Source organism: Fusarium oxysporum, chromosome 6 (assembly GCF_000149955.1).
Source record: "Fusarium oxysporum f. sp. lycopersici 4287 chromosome 6, whole genome shotgun sequence".
In the NCBI taxonomy this organism is placed as follows: domain Eukaryota; kingdom Fungi; phylum Ascomycota; class Sordariomycetes; order Hypocreales; family Nectriaceae; genus Fusarium; species Fusarium oxysporum.
In genome coordinates, this window is record NC_030991.1 from 3,930,414 (window position 1) to 3,946,507 (window position 16,094).

A 16,094-nucleotide genomic window follows, 5' to 3' on the forward strand; every position below is an offset into this window, starting at 1 on the left:
TCGAGTACAAAGAATAGGAGCACAGACGATTATAGGGTCCTTCACAAGCGTGGCGACAGGAGTAGCTGAGGCTGAAGCCCACATAGCGACCATCCACGAACGATTCTGGAGACGAGCAAGCAAGCTGTGGGTAGACATACACACGCTGCCGCGGACCAACCCGGTCCGGAACCTCCTACGAGGAATCAAAGCCTTCAGGCGCTTCATATCTCCACTCAGGCGCATCGCGGATGTATGCAGAGAGATACCGAAGGATACCATGGAAGTCATTCAGCCATTCACCCTCGCTCCGTGGGAGGCACGCCTACAAGTCATACTGAACAGTCAAGGAGAGGAAGAAGAAAACAAGACCAAAGAGCTAACCAAAGCAGGATGGGCGGTCAGGATAGCGACAAGCAGCTCCGCGCGGAATGATCTAGTCGGCATGGGAGTAGCTATCAGAATCCCCATATCCGTGGCAAGAGCCGGCAAGATCAACGAAGCCTTTTCGGTCACCCTGGGTACGAGGGAAGAACACAACCCGTACACAGCCGAACTGGCAGCGATCGCTCATGGTCTCAACTACCTGCCGGAGATGAAGTATCGAGTCATTGTGATCGCGACAAATAACAAATCGGCTGCACAAGCTATAGGTAACCCACGCCAGCAGTCAGGCCAAGGGCACATCCGAGAGATATATGATGCTATAGAGAAGCTCCGAGGAAACGGCAACAGAGTCAATATCATCTGGCTACCACGCGACAGCGAGCTCAAAATCCAGAAGACAGCCAAGATGTCAGCTCGTTACGCAACGGAGCCGTACATGACACCGCGGAGAGGAATGATCAAAGCAAAGACTACAATTCTCAATCGAGCGAGGGCAGATCTACGAACGGAAAGGAAGCTACCAGATGGAGTTGGCAGGCATTCTAGGAAGGTCGACTCAGCTCTGCCCGGTAAACATACCCGCCTGCTATACGACCAGTTATCATGGAAGGAAGCCAGCGTGCTGGCGCAGCTTAGAACCGGAATGGCGCGACTGAACGGCTATCTATATCAGATCTGGGCAGCACCGACGGATGAGTGCCCATGTAGGCGGACAAAGGAAACGGTAGAGCATTTCCTCTTTCGATGCGTGAAATGGACGACACAACGCAAAGAGATGTTTCAGAGTATAAATGAGAAACGCGGCAACCTCTCCTTTCATCTGGGAGGTAAGGCAGCATCAGACGGTCAGGAATGGAAGCCAGACATGGACGCGGTGCGGGCCACGATCAGGTTCGCGATCGCTACAGGTCGCTTGGAACGGAGATGACGGGAACACTACTAACCTAGTAACATTTTATCAACACTAACCGATAACCTATGACGCCCTCAAATAATCAACAGCAGGCATTGCTTCAGCCGCCGAAGATAGGAAACTGAACACTTGGAGGGATTGGGCTTCAAGTCGACCTGCTACTACTAACAATCACGAGGACTAAGAAGAAAAGCAATGACTAGACTGGAAGGAACAAGGTGAGAATTGTATGGGCTTGGCGAGAGCAAGGCAATAACTAGCGAAGTGTATGTACCTTTAGCTTCAGAGCCCATTGGGCGTTGGCCTACCGGGCGTAATAGACTTGTATTGTATTGTACAGCACGCGGGAATATGCGGACACAAATTGAGCAATGTGTGGCACAGCATGGGCTTGGGGAAACGAGGACGAAAAGCAGGCGTTGTATGTAAGCATTAGTGACCAGTGCCCTTTCGGTCAGAACAGGCCGCCGGGCGTAATAAATTGTATTGTACAGCACGCGAAATATGAAGCAGATGAATCGTTTCCATATTGCGAGATATCTCTCGAAGCTTGGTATGACCTGAAACCCGTGAGGACAAAAGGCATCTTTCACGAATGTGTTCAGCCAACAGCGAGGGATGTACGGTGTACGATCGAGCGTAACTCTTGCGCCGTCGAAAATCAAGTCTAGCCCATAAAGGATGATCTGTAGCTGGGCTTCAGTTTCGGCAGAGCTCCACATCGAAAATCCCTGCCATTGGCCAAGCAGATAATTTCTACTCCATTGAGACGCAGGTTGCTTCGCTGTGGCGACTATGATTCCGAGTGATCTATCACAGAATAGCTCAGCCCAGCGGGTGTGCTGGAGCCACGGGGTTGTCTCACTTGATCCGGTGGCCGTGAAATAGCCAGTCTGAGTACATTCGAATGGGCTTTTCATGATGTGAATGTTCCGACATGCGATGCTTACGAAGAGATGGTGGTAACGGAACTTTTCGATTCATTAGGTTTGCATGCCCCAGTAGATAGGTGGCCAGTGTACACGTTATACGCACGTCGACGCGTTCAAATCATTCGCAGAGCTTCAAGTCAAAACTCTTTAATGGAAAAAGTAAAGTTGGCCAATGAGATAGCGAGATCACCACTTTAGCTTGAACTTTGCTTTGGGCATAGTATTGAGAAGCCTCTTTCAAGTGAAAGTGGAATGCGGGGTCATTGCAGGGAATATCAGCCAATGATGATGTAAAACATCCACTTTCGGTGAAAATGAGTGAATCTATAGAGATGTAGCAAATACGCTTTTGTATATTTCTCGTAATAAACTTGATGAGTATAGAGTCACAGTACGTATATACAGGCGCTTCCCGGAATCTCAGCACACGAGCACACGATTCGCAGCTTATGCCACGGCAGCTTTTCCAGATAACATTTGGCGTAACATCGTCAAGTATTTAACCTTCAAAGACTCAAAAATCTTCAACTCAAGCCACAGTTGTGTCCAATCTGGATGAAGTTCATGATAATCAAAACGTCCCACTTCAAGCAGGGCTCACATACCTTGTGCTATACCGCTATCTCAACCGTCGTCATATCCGCTAGTTGGAGATGGAGTGCGATTTGAACGATAGCAAACTAATGACTCAGATGTCCCTAAAAGTCTTTCTCCCTATAATTTGTTGGGGCGTATAAAGGCGCAGCCAGTATTTACATTTCTTACCACAATCTCATCGTAAAGGCGCGGCAGCGGAGACTGCCGAGCAGCGATATTGGATGGAGACCTCCAGCCAAATGTATAAAGGGCGCTATTCCACCTTTATCCCAGTACCATGCTGGTTTACCATTGCTTCCCCCACTTCTTGCGTATTGTACTAAGCGAGCCCGCTCTACCCTCTTGCGCTTCTTTTCAGGCCTCCTTCAGCGTTCGAATGATGGCACAAGGTCAAAGCTTCTTTGTTCTTCATGATCCTATCACGGTTACGGAAGCAGACAGTTTCCTGGGTTGTTTGGTTGTCTCCAAAAACGCCCCTTTGGATAATTTCTCGCCCATTTCTCTGCGTAACAAAGCCTACAGGAGAACCGACGAACTCATTCCAGGCATACTACCTCAACCTGAAAATTTGGGGTCTGTTGATTGGACCGCAACAGCCGTCAGAAAACGAAGCATTACATGGAAGTTATCAGCGCTGTTAAACTTGAACCTGCCCAGTATTGTGGATGACAGGTTGAGGCTTGAAAGTGAGCTTGTTAAGAGGTATATTCTGCCTGATCCTGAAGCTACGTTCCGACAACTCATGAAAAATGATTTTTACAATCAAGAGGCCTGGAAACTACTCAGAAAGACTAAGTCTAAGTCTAATCGTCTTTACCTCGTCACCGGGTTTATAACTGCCTCTAAAAGCACGTGGGCCAAAAGGTTTGAGAGCACACGGACCAAACCGTTTCAAAGCACACGGAACAAAACGCATACCTATAAACATGTCCCTGATGAACAGATTATCGCCGTAGCGTACTCGGTCGTCCAGATTTCTACCAAACTGACGTGGTTCCCGAGACTGATAACTCGGACATTGGCCGTCGATGGTCCAGAGAGAGCTAAAAGATATCACCTAAGATTCTGATGACGGAAGGCGCAGATTCAAAATGAGGTCGCTAGAGTGTGGAAATCGGGCCCCACGAGTACGGACATGGATGCCAATAGGTTGTAATTGAAAGATAATTTTCAGTGATTCTAAGTACCATGTATCAAGAAGATTCCTACGCTTAACAGAGCTTTTTTCATTTTTCTCGATACGTGGTGTCCTGCTTACTGCGCCTTGCTTGTCATCTTTTCTCATATGTTATCTTTTCACAAATGATATGCTTCCGTTCGTCCAATGAGGCTGACGTGTCGCTTCGAGTGTTGGTTGATCTTTCTGTATTCGAGCCAACCAGAACCTGCAGGTAGAAGGCCTCATTATGGATATTATTAGCCGCACCAATTGGAGAGCCCCGGATTCATTTTATTTTCGACGGATCGTCGGAGGCCCTGCCGTCCGGATATTGGTTTGTTTGCTGCCATGGGGCCATACGGTAGTTTCCCAATAATCAAGGAAGCAAGACTTGCCCTAGTAGGCCCTGTTAACCCTAATTTCTGCGGACGAAGACCCATCGCGTCCGAATTTCCTCAGGCCGCAATCCTCTCTCCGTAGACACTGGTACGGACATCTGGCGACCCGAATTACGAGTGGTATGCACGGAGCGTCAAATCGTGGATCAGGACCTGATACGCGGGGTAGTTGGTACATTAGTAGTAGTAGGGTAATTTGTTGGCTGACATGAATATAAACACGGATTAACTGCAGAGTGATCCGACGTGATCTTATGTCAGTTATGCGGGGCTTGGGCTACTACGACCTAAAGCTGGATCCGACCACCTCATAGCAGCTTTTCCGTGCCTTTGTATCACTGAGTCAGCCTTCACTAGCTAAAGTCGACATAATTAATAGTGCCCATCCACCCTGACGCTTTGCCAGCAGTCTCCAATATGCAGGGCAACTCTTCCCTCTACAAGGATCTAACAGATGCTATCTGCCTCTTGACGTCGCTCACCCAAGTTGCGCCAATCTCACATCCATTGAGTGACCCCATCGACACGGGCAGTGAAAGCTTAGGATGCAAAGACACGGTGGATGTCGACTATTCTCAAGACGATCCGGTCGATTCAGAAGCGGGAAAGTTGGGAGACCACTTCGAGGCCGACAGCGAAGATGCTCGTCTCCGGAGACTCAAAGATATGCTGGTGGACCGTCTGGCAGAGATACTGGCTAGGTTCAGGTCTCCCCCCAGATTAGGAAACCAAGATGCAAAGCATTTCCAGAGGGGAAATTCGGGGTAAGAAAATGGAGATTCTGATTGGTGTAGAAGTGGAAATGCGGCGCATTTCTGCTCTACATTCTTGAGTAGGGCTCCAATCAGAATCGGGGTGCAAGCGCCTAATTGAGCTGCAATAAAATAGCTGGTCCGCACACAGACTATAGGCAACCAAGCATATCTGACCACGTCATACCATCTCGAGAACATTAACTCCCAATCGGATGGCGCGTGTACGACAACCGGGAACCAACAGTCGAGATAAGACACAACATATCCGATATCACCTGATTTACACTCTCCAAAGTTCATTGCATCTCCCTGTCCATTCTAGCCCTCTCAGTCTTTCCCAAATCTGACTGTACGGTAACATTTTGTTAGTCCGTGAGTTCATTTGCTTTCTCCCACAGGATTAAGTCGACAATCGCCTACTCAAGCTTGCATTTTCCCCTAAGCTCCAAGCGGGGTAAGCGGGATCGGAACAACAAACAAACGTAGGGCCATGACACCAAGTCAAGATGCTGCCCAGCTCCCTGTTTAGCATCTACCGGCAATACAAGGAAGACACCGACTCAGTGGCTTCTTGGCTTGCTTCGACAGCAAAGGCCTGCGGATACCCTTCAGATTTACTCACACCTACCGGCATTCAGACAAAGGGAACAGGCCGCTTAAAAGGAAAGGCCAGAAGGGATGCTAAGAAGCAGAATACCTACGTTCCAACTCCTCTACACACTATTCCGAAGTACGTCATTGCTGTCAAGGACTTCATCCCTCTGGCTGAATTCATTTTCGCTTCGAAACCACTTATCTCAGTCCCTCCGTCCTTCGCCGAAACTCTCGACCGAGTCATATATGTGCGGGCCAAGTTTGGCGCTCAACTGATCGACCATGGGATGAAGCCAAGTACCAAATCGGATGCCACTCATTCCTTCTTCGTTGGGATTCTGGAAAAGGTCAGAGATGTCCTCAGGCCTCGTATGCCTGCTGGAACTAAATCTTTTCAATCCTTTGAGGACTTGGGTAATCGTTTCAGTGGTCTCAAAGTCTACGAATCCTCCCCAGAGTTGCTAGATGTCCCTGATATCGAGCGTCCCAAGAATGCACAAGGAGATGACACCATTTACGAGGCCGAACCTCAGACTTCGCTTGAAGATGCTCTAGTAGCGTACACAATCATGGTGAACGATCTCAACCAGATTAGGTCCTACATCGAATGGATTTGGTCCAATTACCGAGACGGACATTTTGACCTCGCCAACGCGGCTGTTGCCACGAATACTGGGATTGATCTGGCACGCAATCTTATTGACCAAGTCCTACCAATTTTTAAGGATCATGGTGGTGCCTGCACTATTTTGGAGAAGTTCTTCTTTATCTGTGCCAGGCGGGATGGATTCTCAGAGGATGATATTCTTTCATGGGGCCCAGCTGGTAAAAACGAAGATATTTATGAGGTTGCGGACAAAACCTACCTAAATGCCAGTCTATTGCTTGATCGTTTGGCTAGGGTTTTACCTCCAAACCATTTGCCGATCTACAAAGAAGGCATATTTGGAATGTACGATCCCCAGAGTGATCGAACGTCCAAGAAAGGTCAAGCCAAATTCAAAGAGGATCTGATCATCCTATCCGAATTCTTCACAGAGGCCGTCACGCTCGCTCGTCTCGTTCCTAACTACCCAGTTGAAGACGAGTTCATTCGAGGAATCCGGGAGTTAGATACGACTGGAAACATACCGTTTCACCTTGTATACGCTACCCAAATCCTCTTAGACGTTCATCACATCATCAGAGATCGCGCATCCAATGCACTGGACAGCCTACTCAAGCACACCACTACGATGGACGATGAGCTCAGCAGCCATATCGAGTTTCACGAGAATTTGAAAATTGAAAACTGGCCTGCTTCGAATGAGCGCGCTCTCCGCGAGTTTAAACAGTCCTTACAATGGTTCGCTCAGGATCCAGTCTTCCTTGCCAAGCAAAGGATCTCGCAGAGGGCTGGAAGCCTAGCCATGGAATCTGAAAGACATCGTATACTCGCCCACTCGCCTATACTCTGCGGCCTTGTGCTATACCACTTTCGAGCTAAGATGTATAATTTTGGTATTGCCATCACGAACGCCTGGGGCTCAATCACGTACCCTGCACATCTGTACAATGCCCTTCGAAATGAAGGCCTTCTCAACGGACATTGGACAGATATGGATACTGTCCAAACGTTGCTAGGAGACTCCAACTTATTCGTTGGTGAACGACCAGAAAATAGGCACGGCTACCTAAAACACTTTCTTCTGCAAATGGGCTATTCTGCTTCAACTTTCGCTGTTGGTGGGAGCAGGCTACTGCGGCGGCCTGGGAGACACCATGGCCTGGCCTCTCGTGGCGGGCCACGTGGCATTAAGGACGGTGCCCCAGTATCATGTATGTTTGTTGAAAGATATGTAAGAGGATCAGGTCAGATTGACCTGTCGCCCGAGCATGTTGACCAGATCATCTCGCGTAGTAGGTTCCAGGAAGAAGGATCAGAGAAAAACAACACTCTCATGCTTACTCTAATCGATGACCGAGACGAGCTGAGGAAGAAGCGTCAGCCCAAACAGCGTAAGAAGATGACTGGAGAAGCCCAGTGGCCTCCAGGCGAGCTTTTGAGGTCTCTGGTTTTGGCCTTGGGAGCAGAAACCTTGGAGTTTTCATTTCCATACTTGCTCATGCATAGGTGGTGTTGGAAGTTCTTGCGTCATGTCAAAGAGGCCTGTGATTTCACCTTGAAGCAGCTGTACACTACCTCTTACATCGAGAAAGAGAGCGAACTACCGTTTGTTGTGGGTTACATATTCATGGCTGCAAGCGATGACCAAGAGAGAAAGGGGGAGTTCTTGATGCGGGCTGCTGCCAAGGTGCTCAATGCCATGATTGAAGGTGGGGCAGGGGAATTGATGCTTGGAGTCGTGCGCAACTCTTATGGGTTGCAAGTTGAGTTTGCTACTGAGCATGACTCTGACAACAGTGGCAGTGCAGATAGTCAGTAGCTATAGCGTATCTTTCAGTTGCTTGAACAACCTCCATATCTGGCGCCCAGTTGTGGGGTTCTGATGTTGTCTTGCCTCCAAGATATAATGATACATACCTTCGTCTCGTATCGGTATACCGAAGCATTTGTGTGCGATATGACGTCTAATCTGCACAGCAGAAGAGAAGTGTGCCACTGTCTCTTTCGCTTGGCCATAAGTGTATTTGTCCGATGGTGCCATTCCAATCTGATGAAGGAAGCCATTCAATTGCGCCATTCCTCTTTATATCTCAGTCACTAGCTTTCTTTTAGGAACTTGAATCATGATATTTATTTAGAAAGCACTAATAGGGCGAATGATTGTTGATTTCGTCATTAGCAGACGTCACCGTGCCGGTGGCCTCGGTGATTGGATGGTAACGGTTCCATGACTTTCGGCGAGCCATGTCACAGCGACTGGGATTGTCTCTTCCGTTCCTTCGTCGGCGCCTTCCGCAGTTACTTTCTTTTCGCTGTTCAGTTCTGGAATAGAAAACCTGACTAAATGTGGTCTCGAAGCCAGCCCCGTCGATTTTATTTTTGGGCTATGATAAGCTTGTCGCGGTGTTTAGGACTCAAAGCAAAACCGCATTTTGTACATATAATAGCTGCTTCAGGCAAATTGTAATAAATGCTAAGCCTTTCAAGCTTCTGCAGTGTTGCCGGGGGGTAGAGTAGAACGGCTATGTTGCCTATAGAGGTACTGGCCATTATGACTAAATATATGTCAACATGATAGACAGGATGGAATGGCGGGGATAGGGTAGATACTATACGAAGATGATAAACACGTGAGTTTCAATATACAATGGTAATGAATGATGTTGTTTAGGTCTGCAGTCAAGCTGTTAAACTTGACAAGGGTCAGCCGACGGAAACGCGACGCGTTTCGTGTTTTAGGTTTTCTAATTTTATGAGTGCGGTACGAGAAACGCAATGCGTTTCCATCGCGGAAAACATGGGGCGAAAATGCTAGACGGTGATTGGTCAAAAACAGGAAACGCAATGCGTTTCTGCTGATAATTCTTGAGTAGGGATCCTGGTGCGTCCAAAACATCATTGATAGTTGGAACAAGGCCTCAGATAGTCGCAGCCAGTAGCCGTTTGGGAGAGAGAAGTCGGATCCTTCGTAGCCTAATGTTCGGTCTTCATGAACTTCTTCATCCTCCCCAAGACCGGCATCTTCGTCTGTACTTGTGTCAGAATTGTCTTGGTCGATATCTGAGATTTCAGGATCGGAAAGGGTTTCGCCGTTGTGACGCCAGTCTTGGCCGCGAGGTTCACCATCTTCGCTGTCTGAACTGTCGCTGATATGACCATCCTCTCCCAGTTGTAGTTGACTAACCAAGTATAACACATGCTGCATCATCTTGACCTCATTGGATCCTAAGCGTACGTTATACACCTCCACACGCTGCCGTGGTGGGTATTGCAGAACGCGAAATACGAAGCAGATAAATCTCTTCCATATTGCTAGATATCGTTTGAAGCTTGGTATGACCTGAAATCCGTGTGGCCAAAAAGCGTCCTTCGCGAATGTGTTTAGCCAACAGCGAGAGATATAGGGCGTACGGTCAAGTGTGGCTCTTGCCCTGTCGAACATCAAGTTTAGCCCATGGAGGATGATCTGTAGCTGGGCCTCAATATCGGCAGAGCTTAACATAGGCCTTCCTTGCCATTGACCAAGCAGATAATTCTACTCCATTGCGGGGCTGGTTGCTTCGCCGTAGCGGCGATAATCTCGAGTGATCTATCACGGAACAACTCGACCCAGCCGGTGTGCCGGAGCCACGGGGTCATTTCGCTCGCTCCAGTAAATGCCACATAATCAGTTTGAGTGCTTTCGAATGGGCGTTTCATTATGTGGAGATCTCGATTTCAAGATTAATGTTGGCGAGGAGATGATGGTGACAAAATTTCTCAACTCGTTGGGTTCATACATCCTAGCAGACAGACGGCCAGGATAACGGCCAGGATACACGTCACACGCGCGTCGACGCGTATTTGATCATTCACATAGCTTGAAGTCGAGACTCTTCAATGGAAAAAGCAAAGTCGACCAATGAAATAGCGAGATCACCGCTTTGGCTTGAACTTTGTTTTGGGCACATTATTGAGAAGCCTCTTTCAGGTGAAAGTGGAATGCGGGGTCATTGCAGGGGTTGTCAGCCAATAACGATGCAAATCGTCCACTTTCAGTGAAATTGGGAGAATCTATAGAGATGTAGAAAGTAATAGTAATAGACCGGAATGCTACCCTACACAATTGATCTTGGTACTGATCCGTATCCATGCTTTGGCGACGCGATCGCCCGCATGCTCCTGGGTTTATTCTTGAATTGCATGTAAATGGCTCATATGGATAATTCATTCCGGGCTAAGATCAATGATTTTCAGATATTGCTATATATTCTAGCTTTATTACATGATCTGATCACTGTATAGCTTTCACATTTCAGTATTCAAAGCTTAGCTTGACTTTTATATAAGCTTTCAAAAACTACCCTCTAAGGTGTAGGTTAAGCTGATCTGCTCGCTTATCAACCACGGTGGGTTTCCAAATTAAATTTAGGTTGAGCATTGTCATGTGAAATAGCAAGCGTGACTAAGCTGACTGCTGAAATGCGCTACTCCATAATAGGAAATGTAAAGCTTGACATACATAGTCCACTATTCCGTAATAGAAAATGTAACGCTTGTCAAGTGTCCAATCTTCGCAATATTACACGACATGCCATGACTGCAATGCTAATCGAAACTGAATGAAACTTGGCTTGAAATACTAATTTGAGCCCTAAAGAAGAGATCATAGTTTAATTTAGCCGAAAAACTTGCTAGTGGCTTTGAACCCGAAGTCGGATTTGCCCACTGGATTCTGTGTACTGGAGTACATCAGTGTGAGAGTCGTCTGCGAATAATTCTTAGGGCTAGGCACAGGGCTATAAATGACGCGCACCTGCTCCGCTATGACAGCAAATCGACGCCATGCTCATGAAGGAATTTTAAGATGTGGTCATGACCATGTATCTTAGCCACACGAGCAGCTGTGATATTGTATCCAATCGTAATATCGAGACGAACGCCCTTTTCTATCAGCTGTTTCATGGACTCGAGGTCGCCATGGCATGCCATCCCGACAAAACCCTTGTCCATGCAGCTCTTTGTTGATGTTTGAGGTTTCTCTCCCAGTTCGGGTGACCAACCAAAGCGAGCTGCAGCTAGAAACCTGTTCTCATGTAGTTTTTCAACCTCCATGTTCGATTTGGCGAAATGTTTCGCGGCTTCAGTATAACGAGCTTGTGCTATGAGCGCAACGGCTACGGCCTCACTCCATTCGGCACAGCCATAAGATGTACTCCCTTGTAAAAAGAGCAATATTTCGGTGGCTTCTTTGTGAATATCCTCGTCGGTGTGAAAATAAACATCATCAAAAAGACGACAAGTAAAAGTTGATGGTTCCCACTCTCTTACAAGCTCAACATCTTCCTTATATTGGAGTTGCTCTATGGCAAGTCGTCGGTAGTCTGACGGTAGTTTGGCCACACGATGGCATGGACCCGAGCCGTATACTGTCTTGTATGAGTCCATTACGAGTCCCCTGAAGTGCGTAGAAACGCGCTCTAGTCGTAAGAGGTCATTTGTTTCTAGAAAGCCGAGAACACGTAGGTACAACTCGTTTGGCAACGTCATCTTATCAGGTAATCCTTCCTTAGGAACAACTCCTGCAGGTGGCCGCGTCCGGCTCATGTTGCCTGATTTCTGTAGTGACAATTTTCAAGAACAGTTGATAAGCTTATTTATCATGCCTGGGGACATTATCAGATGCTAAACTGTAAGTCGAAATGGTGATATGCGCAGTACGAACACAAAACAGCTAACAATTGAGTTAATCAAGGAAGACAGTATTATTGGGGGGCCCTGACACATTATAAATAGCCACTGAGAAGGTTTATCACTCACTTTTATTACCAAAAATCCGGCGGGAGATTGAAAACACCATCCCTCTTTCAGTCAAATAGGAACTAGCAAGGGTATAAGCCAATGAGAGACATAGAATTTGCTCTTTTACTGAAAATGGGACGAACAATAGGGATGTAGATCCAGTATTTCTGTGTTGACCCAGTGGTCCATGTCTGCAGATAGACATACTCGGACTGCTGGTCAAGATCGCGACGGCGACGGTGTCGGGCAGACCTGGCTCCAGAGTCGCAGCAATCATCCGGCGGGTTAGACTGGTGGCGTCGCGTCGACTGGATATTAATAGTGCGAAATTGGCAGTTGATGCAGGCGAAGCCTTTATAAACTTGCAGCTTGTCGTGCCAGCTCAGGGCGATGCATCATCAGGTTCTAAGGGTGCAGGGGATAAAGATTTCAGAAGTTGACTTAGCCCTTTCTAGCTTCTGTGGAGTTGTTGTGCTTATCGTGTAGATATATTGTTACGCGTGATGGGCCATTGGATAATGCGAATTTGCAGCTCTCTCTGGTGCAAAATAGGAGACAGGCGCTGGTACCAAAAAGAGCTGTAGATTATCGAGAAGGGTATTATTAGCCATTATATAAGCAATGTTAGTACCTTAGGAACGTACTGGATCCTGTTGCCTTGATAGTGCTGTAATGGATGATACTTTGTAAAAAGGGGTCTAACGGGAAGTGCTCGAGATGTCATGCGTGCGCGGAGTAGTATTTTGGCAATTGAACGAAACACGCGGACATGACGCGTGCATGGATAACCCAGCAACGTGCACGGGCCAGACTTGTTGTATTTCGTCGAATTACCACCACGACTGCGTACAGTAGCGATAAACTTTGAGTGCACCGATTGGATAGAGTGCACAGATATTACAGAAATAGCAGTCGTAAATCGAAAAATAGTTAAAGGAACGGCAATCTAGATACTTTCGACACTTGAACTTCAATCAGCCCCTCCTCTTTCTGATGCTGGATCTCTACTCCTCTCCACTGCCTGAGTACTTGAACCCATCCTTACTTTCCTCCCCTTTGGACTCTTCGCGACTAGCATATCTTTGGCTCCGTAATTGGTAGGAATGTTGACGTTTCAGACGGGCTTTTCGTCGCTTCGGTAACTGATGGGGATTTCTTGTGGTTTATGTTGACATGTTGCCCGTGTTGTAGTGCTCCAGGATTTCGGCTGACGTAGATGATGTTTGCCGCTCTTTATCGAATTTGACGCTACGTATAGCATCCTGCATGTCTACGGTAGAGAGTAGAGATAGAAATCCTTGGTCCTCTACTCCGGCGCTGTTCCTCAATAAGCCCAAAACCTCCTCCCGGGCAGTTTCTTTATTGCTCAGTCCATCGGCAATCGTTACGAGCTGTTGCCACAGAAAGACTTTGATGTTTCGAATTTCGTATATGAAACAAGCTTGGGCGGAGTCAACCTTCCAACAAGGGGTTTGTTATTGGAGCCAGAAATGAGCGGCGTGATTCTACTTACCGTTGGGATAGTCCACGGGGCTTTGCCTCCTGTGGAAACCATGATGTAGTAAAAGGCTCGCTCGCTCACTTTTTGTGGGAGTGCGAAAAAACCAAGTTCGAAGCAAATGAGAAAGGTGAAGGGACCAAAATGACTTAACTGAGAGACGGGGCAGCCGCCTTTATAGAACGTGTAGGGCACCGATGGGCTGATTACCAGGTGCATCCTTGTACGAATCCACAGTGGCTGCGGCGTCGAGATCACCATACCCCCCTGATGACTCCTGAGTTACCCCTCTAGAATGCATGGTGACAAGCCCAAGACACCCCAACGCCTCAAGGTTGAATGGGTAGGACTATGAAGCTAACTAAGGGCGCCTTGGCAGTACCAGTGTTGCGTCTGCGAAGAAAACCCCATAGTGGCGAGTATAATATGACTGAATGTCTGAACCCTGGCCTGGATCGCCCCACAGTTTGATGACCCGCGTGTGGCTGCACAACAGAGAATTGCGTTTTGACGGTTCAAAATGTGACCACCATTTTCTCAAGCTGCGCACCCAATGGACTTGTGCATCAGTTACATGGTCACTTGGTAACCGATGACCCTCTGCCTGGACTGACATGTGCCAAGGCCTGCTTTTTCACGCTTGTGGGAAGGCTTTGTGGCTGCAGCTGGCCGCTTTCAATCCTTCAACTATCAGGGTGGACTTCGGGCCTGCGGGTAACAACCTATATCTTCGAATTTCGTCCACCAGCCGCGCCCTGGCGGTGGCTATGGCCAGCTGTACGACCTAAGGTCTCTGGTGCTGCCAACAAAAACGCTCTGACGAAACTGTCTGATGCGAAAAAGTAAGGTTGACCAATGTAACGACGAGATCACCGCTTTGGTTTACACTTTGCCGGGGTTATGTTGTGAAGATCCCTTTTCCGGGTGAAAGAAGAACGCGAGGTGACCACAGAGAAGAGCAGTCGATGGGCTACCTGTCTGCTCCTTCAACTCTAGGATTATTGCCAAGACCCACCACGGTAGTGCATTTATTTCTACAACCGGGGTTGAGAGATAGATTGGTGACGGTCGAATGTGGCTGATCTCAACAGAGCGAGAGAGCAGCAGAAGAGGAAGAAAATGTAAAGGTCGCACCTAACCATCACCCCACAGGGCAAAAGATTGGGCTATAACTGCTATTGTAGCAATTACGGTGGTGCTTTTAGCTGCCTATAGGAGCTTACGTTGGACCAAGCCGTAACAGAAAAGAAGACGGAAAAAAAAAAAAAAATATAAGCCATTACGAAAAAAACAAAAGAAAAGGCAGACAATAGTAAAATTAAACCCAACTGATTGCATTTGTCGATGCGATCATCAATCCTTCACGCTTCGCTGCTGTATATTCATTGTCGCTGCTCGTCCCGTTCCGAGCTTTGGTTGTAGTTGAAAGTGGAGAAAAGGGCGACTTCAAAATTTGGGGGACTGCTTCCGTTTTGAACCCGCGTCCCTTCCAAATCCGCCGCCGTCATTTGGATATCCTTCTCTCCAAAACCGGTGAGCAAACTCTGCACCACTGCGCTGCGATCGGTCCCGTGGGCCGCGACGGTACTTTGTATACCCTGGATCATTTTCTCCTTCTCTCTGGACGCACAGATCTGCTGCGACTTGATGGCCTTGACCTGGCCCTGTGGTGGTACTGCGACCCTGGAAAATCGGTTCCCTCGCATGCTTACCCGTCTTTCCCCCGGTTCGGGTGTTATGGTGGCCTGGAGCTCAACAGTCGAGCATAATGCTGATTGCTGAAAGTGACAAAGCTGCTGCATCATTCCCATGAGCTCTGGCGAGCCCTCCGTGATCTGGGCCGCACCAACTGCACCCCTCACAACATCAATCACACGAGTTGCGTTTCCGACGCTGTCAGACTGGTACGCCGATGTGGCTTCTTCACTCGCCTCGCCTGCCCTGTCCTGGTGGGCATGTGTGGATAAATCTGCCGGCGAAGCTTATCTGGCAAGCCTATTCAGCCTCAAGACAAGGGAGCACTTCCGCAAGGTGATTCTGATGCTGGACTCCGACGGGCTGTTTTATGACGCCGACTCTTATATGAACCCGACAATCTGCGACACGCTTCTTGATAACCTATCGATACTGGGAATAGTCATCGAGCAGCCAGAACCTGCACATCCATACCGAGCAGGCAGGGACAACATGAATGACGAGAAAGAGGAGTGGAGAGCATGGCTGACAACTACTTTGGAGTACATAAACCAAGCCATTCCCAACGACGCTAAAGTGGTCGTGGATACCAATAAAATGACAGACGCAACAGAGATTGTTGAGAGAGCGATGTCGGGGCGGTGCAATTTCCAGGATTTGCGAGATGGCGACAGGGTATTTGAGAGGGCGGAGTACTCTTACACAGGCGGCTATTGGGACGACGACCATGGACCGACTAGTTGCAGAGACATCATCGATGATTGTGACTACGACTATTATTACTCGGACTGACTTGCTT

The 16,094-nt window shown here is 47.9% G+C and overlaps 9 protein-coding genes across 9 annotated transcripts; 4 read left to right on the top strand and 5 right to left on the bottom strand.

Annotated features, from left to right (window-relative positions):
• Positions 1 to 127: 127 nt before the first annotated feature.
• On the top strand, positions 128 to 1,630 carry FOXG_21402 (uncharacterized protein). The gene has a single exon (XM_018401737.1). The coding sequence runs from the start codon at positions 260 to 262 to the stop codon at positions 1,292 to 1,294; it is 1,035 nt and encodes a 344-aa protein (XP_018253655.1). The 5' UTR covers positions 128 to 259; the 3' UTR covers positions 1,295 to 1,630.
• A 3,152-nt stretch (positions 1,631 to 4,782) lies between these two features.
• On the top strand, positions 4,783 to 5,133 carry FOXG_21403 (uncharacterized protein; the record flags this gene model as incomplete). Its single annotated transcript, XM_018401738.1, has 1 exon — positions 4,783 to 5,133. The coding sequence occupies one exon, from the start codon at positions 4,783 to 4,785 to the stop codon at positions 5,131 to 5,133; it is 351 nt and encodes a 116-aa protein (XP_018253656.1).
• A 493-nt stretch (positions 5,134 to 5,626) lies between these two features.
• On the top strand, positions 5,627 to 8,140 carry FOXG_14089 (uncharacterized protein; the record flags this gene model as incomplete). Its single annotated transcript, XM_018394152.1, has 1 exon — positions 5,627 to 8,140. One exon carries the CDS (start codon positions 5,627 to 5,629, stop codon positions 8,138 to 8,140), a length of 2,514 nt encoding a protein of 837 aa, XP_018253657.1.
• Positions 8,141 to 8,803: 663 nt separating this feature from the next.
• Positions 8,804 to 9,529, bottom strand: FOXG_21404 (uncharacterized protein; the record flags this gene model as incomplete). The annotated part of the gene is made up of 2 exons (XM_018401739.1): positions 8,804 to 8,876; positions 9,087 to 9,529. The coding sequence occupies 2 exons, from the start codon at positions 9,527 to 9,529 to the stop codon at positions 8,804 to 8,806; spliced, it is 516 nt and encodes a 171-aa protein (XP_018253658.1).
• A 1,595-nt stretch (positions 9,530 to 11,124) lies between these two features.
• On the bottom strand, positions 11,125 to 11,907 carry FOXG_21405 (uncharacterized protein; the record flags this gene model as incomplete). The annotated part of the gene is made up of 1 exon (XM_018401740.1): positions 11,125 to 11,907. One exon carries the CDS (start codon positions 11,905 to 11,907, stop codon positions 11,125 to 11,127), a length of 783 nt encoding a protein of 260 aa, XP_018253659.1.
• A 1,358-nt stretch (positions 11,908 to 13,265) lies between these two features.
• On the bottom strand, positions 13,266 to 13,657 carry FOXG_14090 (uncharacterized protein; the record flags this gene model as incomplete). Its single annotated transcript, XM_018394153.1, has 2 exons — positions 13,266 to 13,559; positions 13,616 to 13,657. The coding sequence occupies 2 exons, from the start codon at positions 13,655 to 13,657 to the stop codon at positions 13,266 to 13,268; spliced, it is 336 nt and encodes a 111-aa protein (XP_018253660.1).
• Positions 13,658 to 13,775: 118 nt separating this feature from the next.
• FOXG_21406 (uncharacterized protein) lies at positions 13,776 to 13,901 on the bottom strand (the record flags this gene model as incomplete). The annotated part of the gene is made up of 1 exon (XM_018401741.1): positions 13,776 to 13,901. One exon carries the CDS (start codon positions 13,899 to 13,901, stop codon positions 13,776 to 13,778), a length of 126 nt encoding a protein of 41 aa, XP_018253661.1.
• Positions 13,902 to 14,982: 1,081 nt separating this feature from the next.
• FOXG_21407 (uncharacterized protein) lies at positions 14,983 to 15,306 on the bottom strand (the record flags this gene model as incomplete). Its single annotated transcript, XM_018401742.1, has 1 exon — positions 14,983 to 15,306. The coding sequence occupies one exon, from the start codon at positions 15,304 to 15,306 to the stop codon at positions 14,983 to 14,985; it is 324 nt and encodes a 107-aa protein (XP_018253662.1).
• Positions 15,307 to 15,409: 103 nt separating this feature from the next.
• Positions 15,410 to 16,087, top strand: FOXG_14091 (uncharacterized protein; the record flags this gene model as incomplete). The annotated part of the gene is made up of 1 exon (XM_018394154.1): positions 15,410 to 16,087. One exon carries the CDS (start codon positions 15,410 to 15,412, stop codon positions 16,085 to 16,087), a length of 678 nt encoding a protein of 225 aa, XP_018253663.1.
• Between the last annotated feature and the right edge of the window lie 7 nt (positions 16,088 to 16,094).

What these genes read in the sequence shown, in the direction of transcription:
- FOXG_21402 (XM_018401737.1), top strand. Translation starts at nt 260, where the DNA reads ATGGAAGTCATTCAGCCATTCACCCTCGCTCCGTGGGAGGCACGCCTA.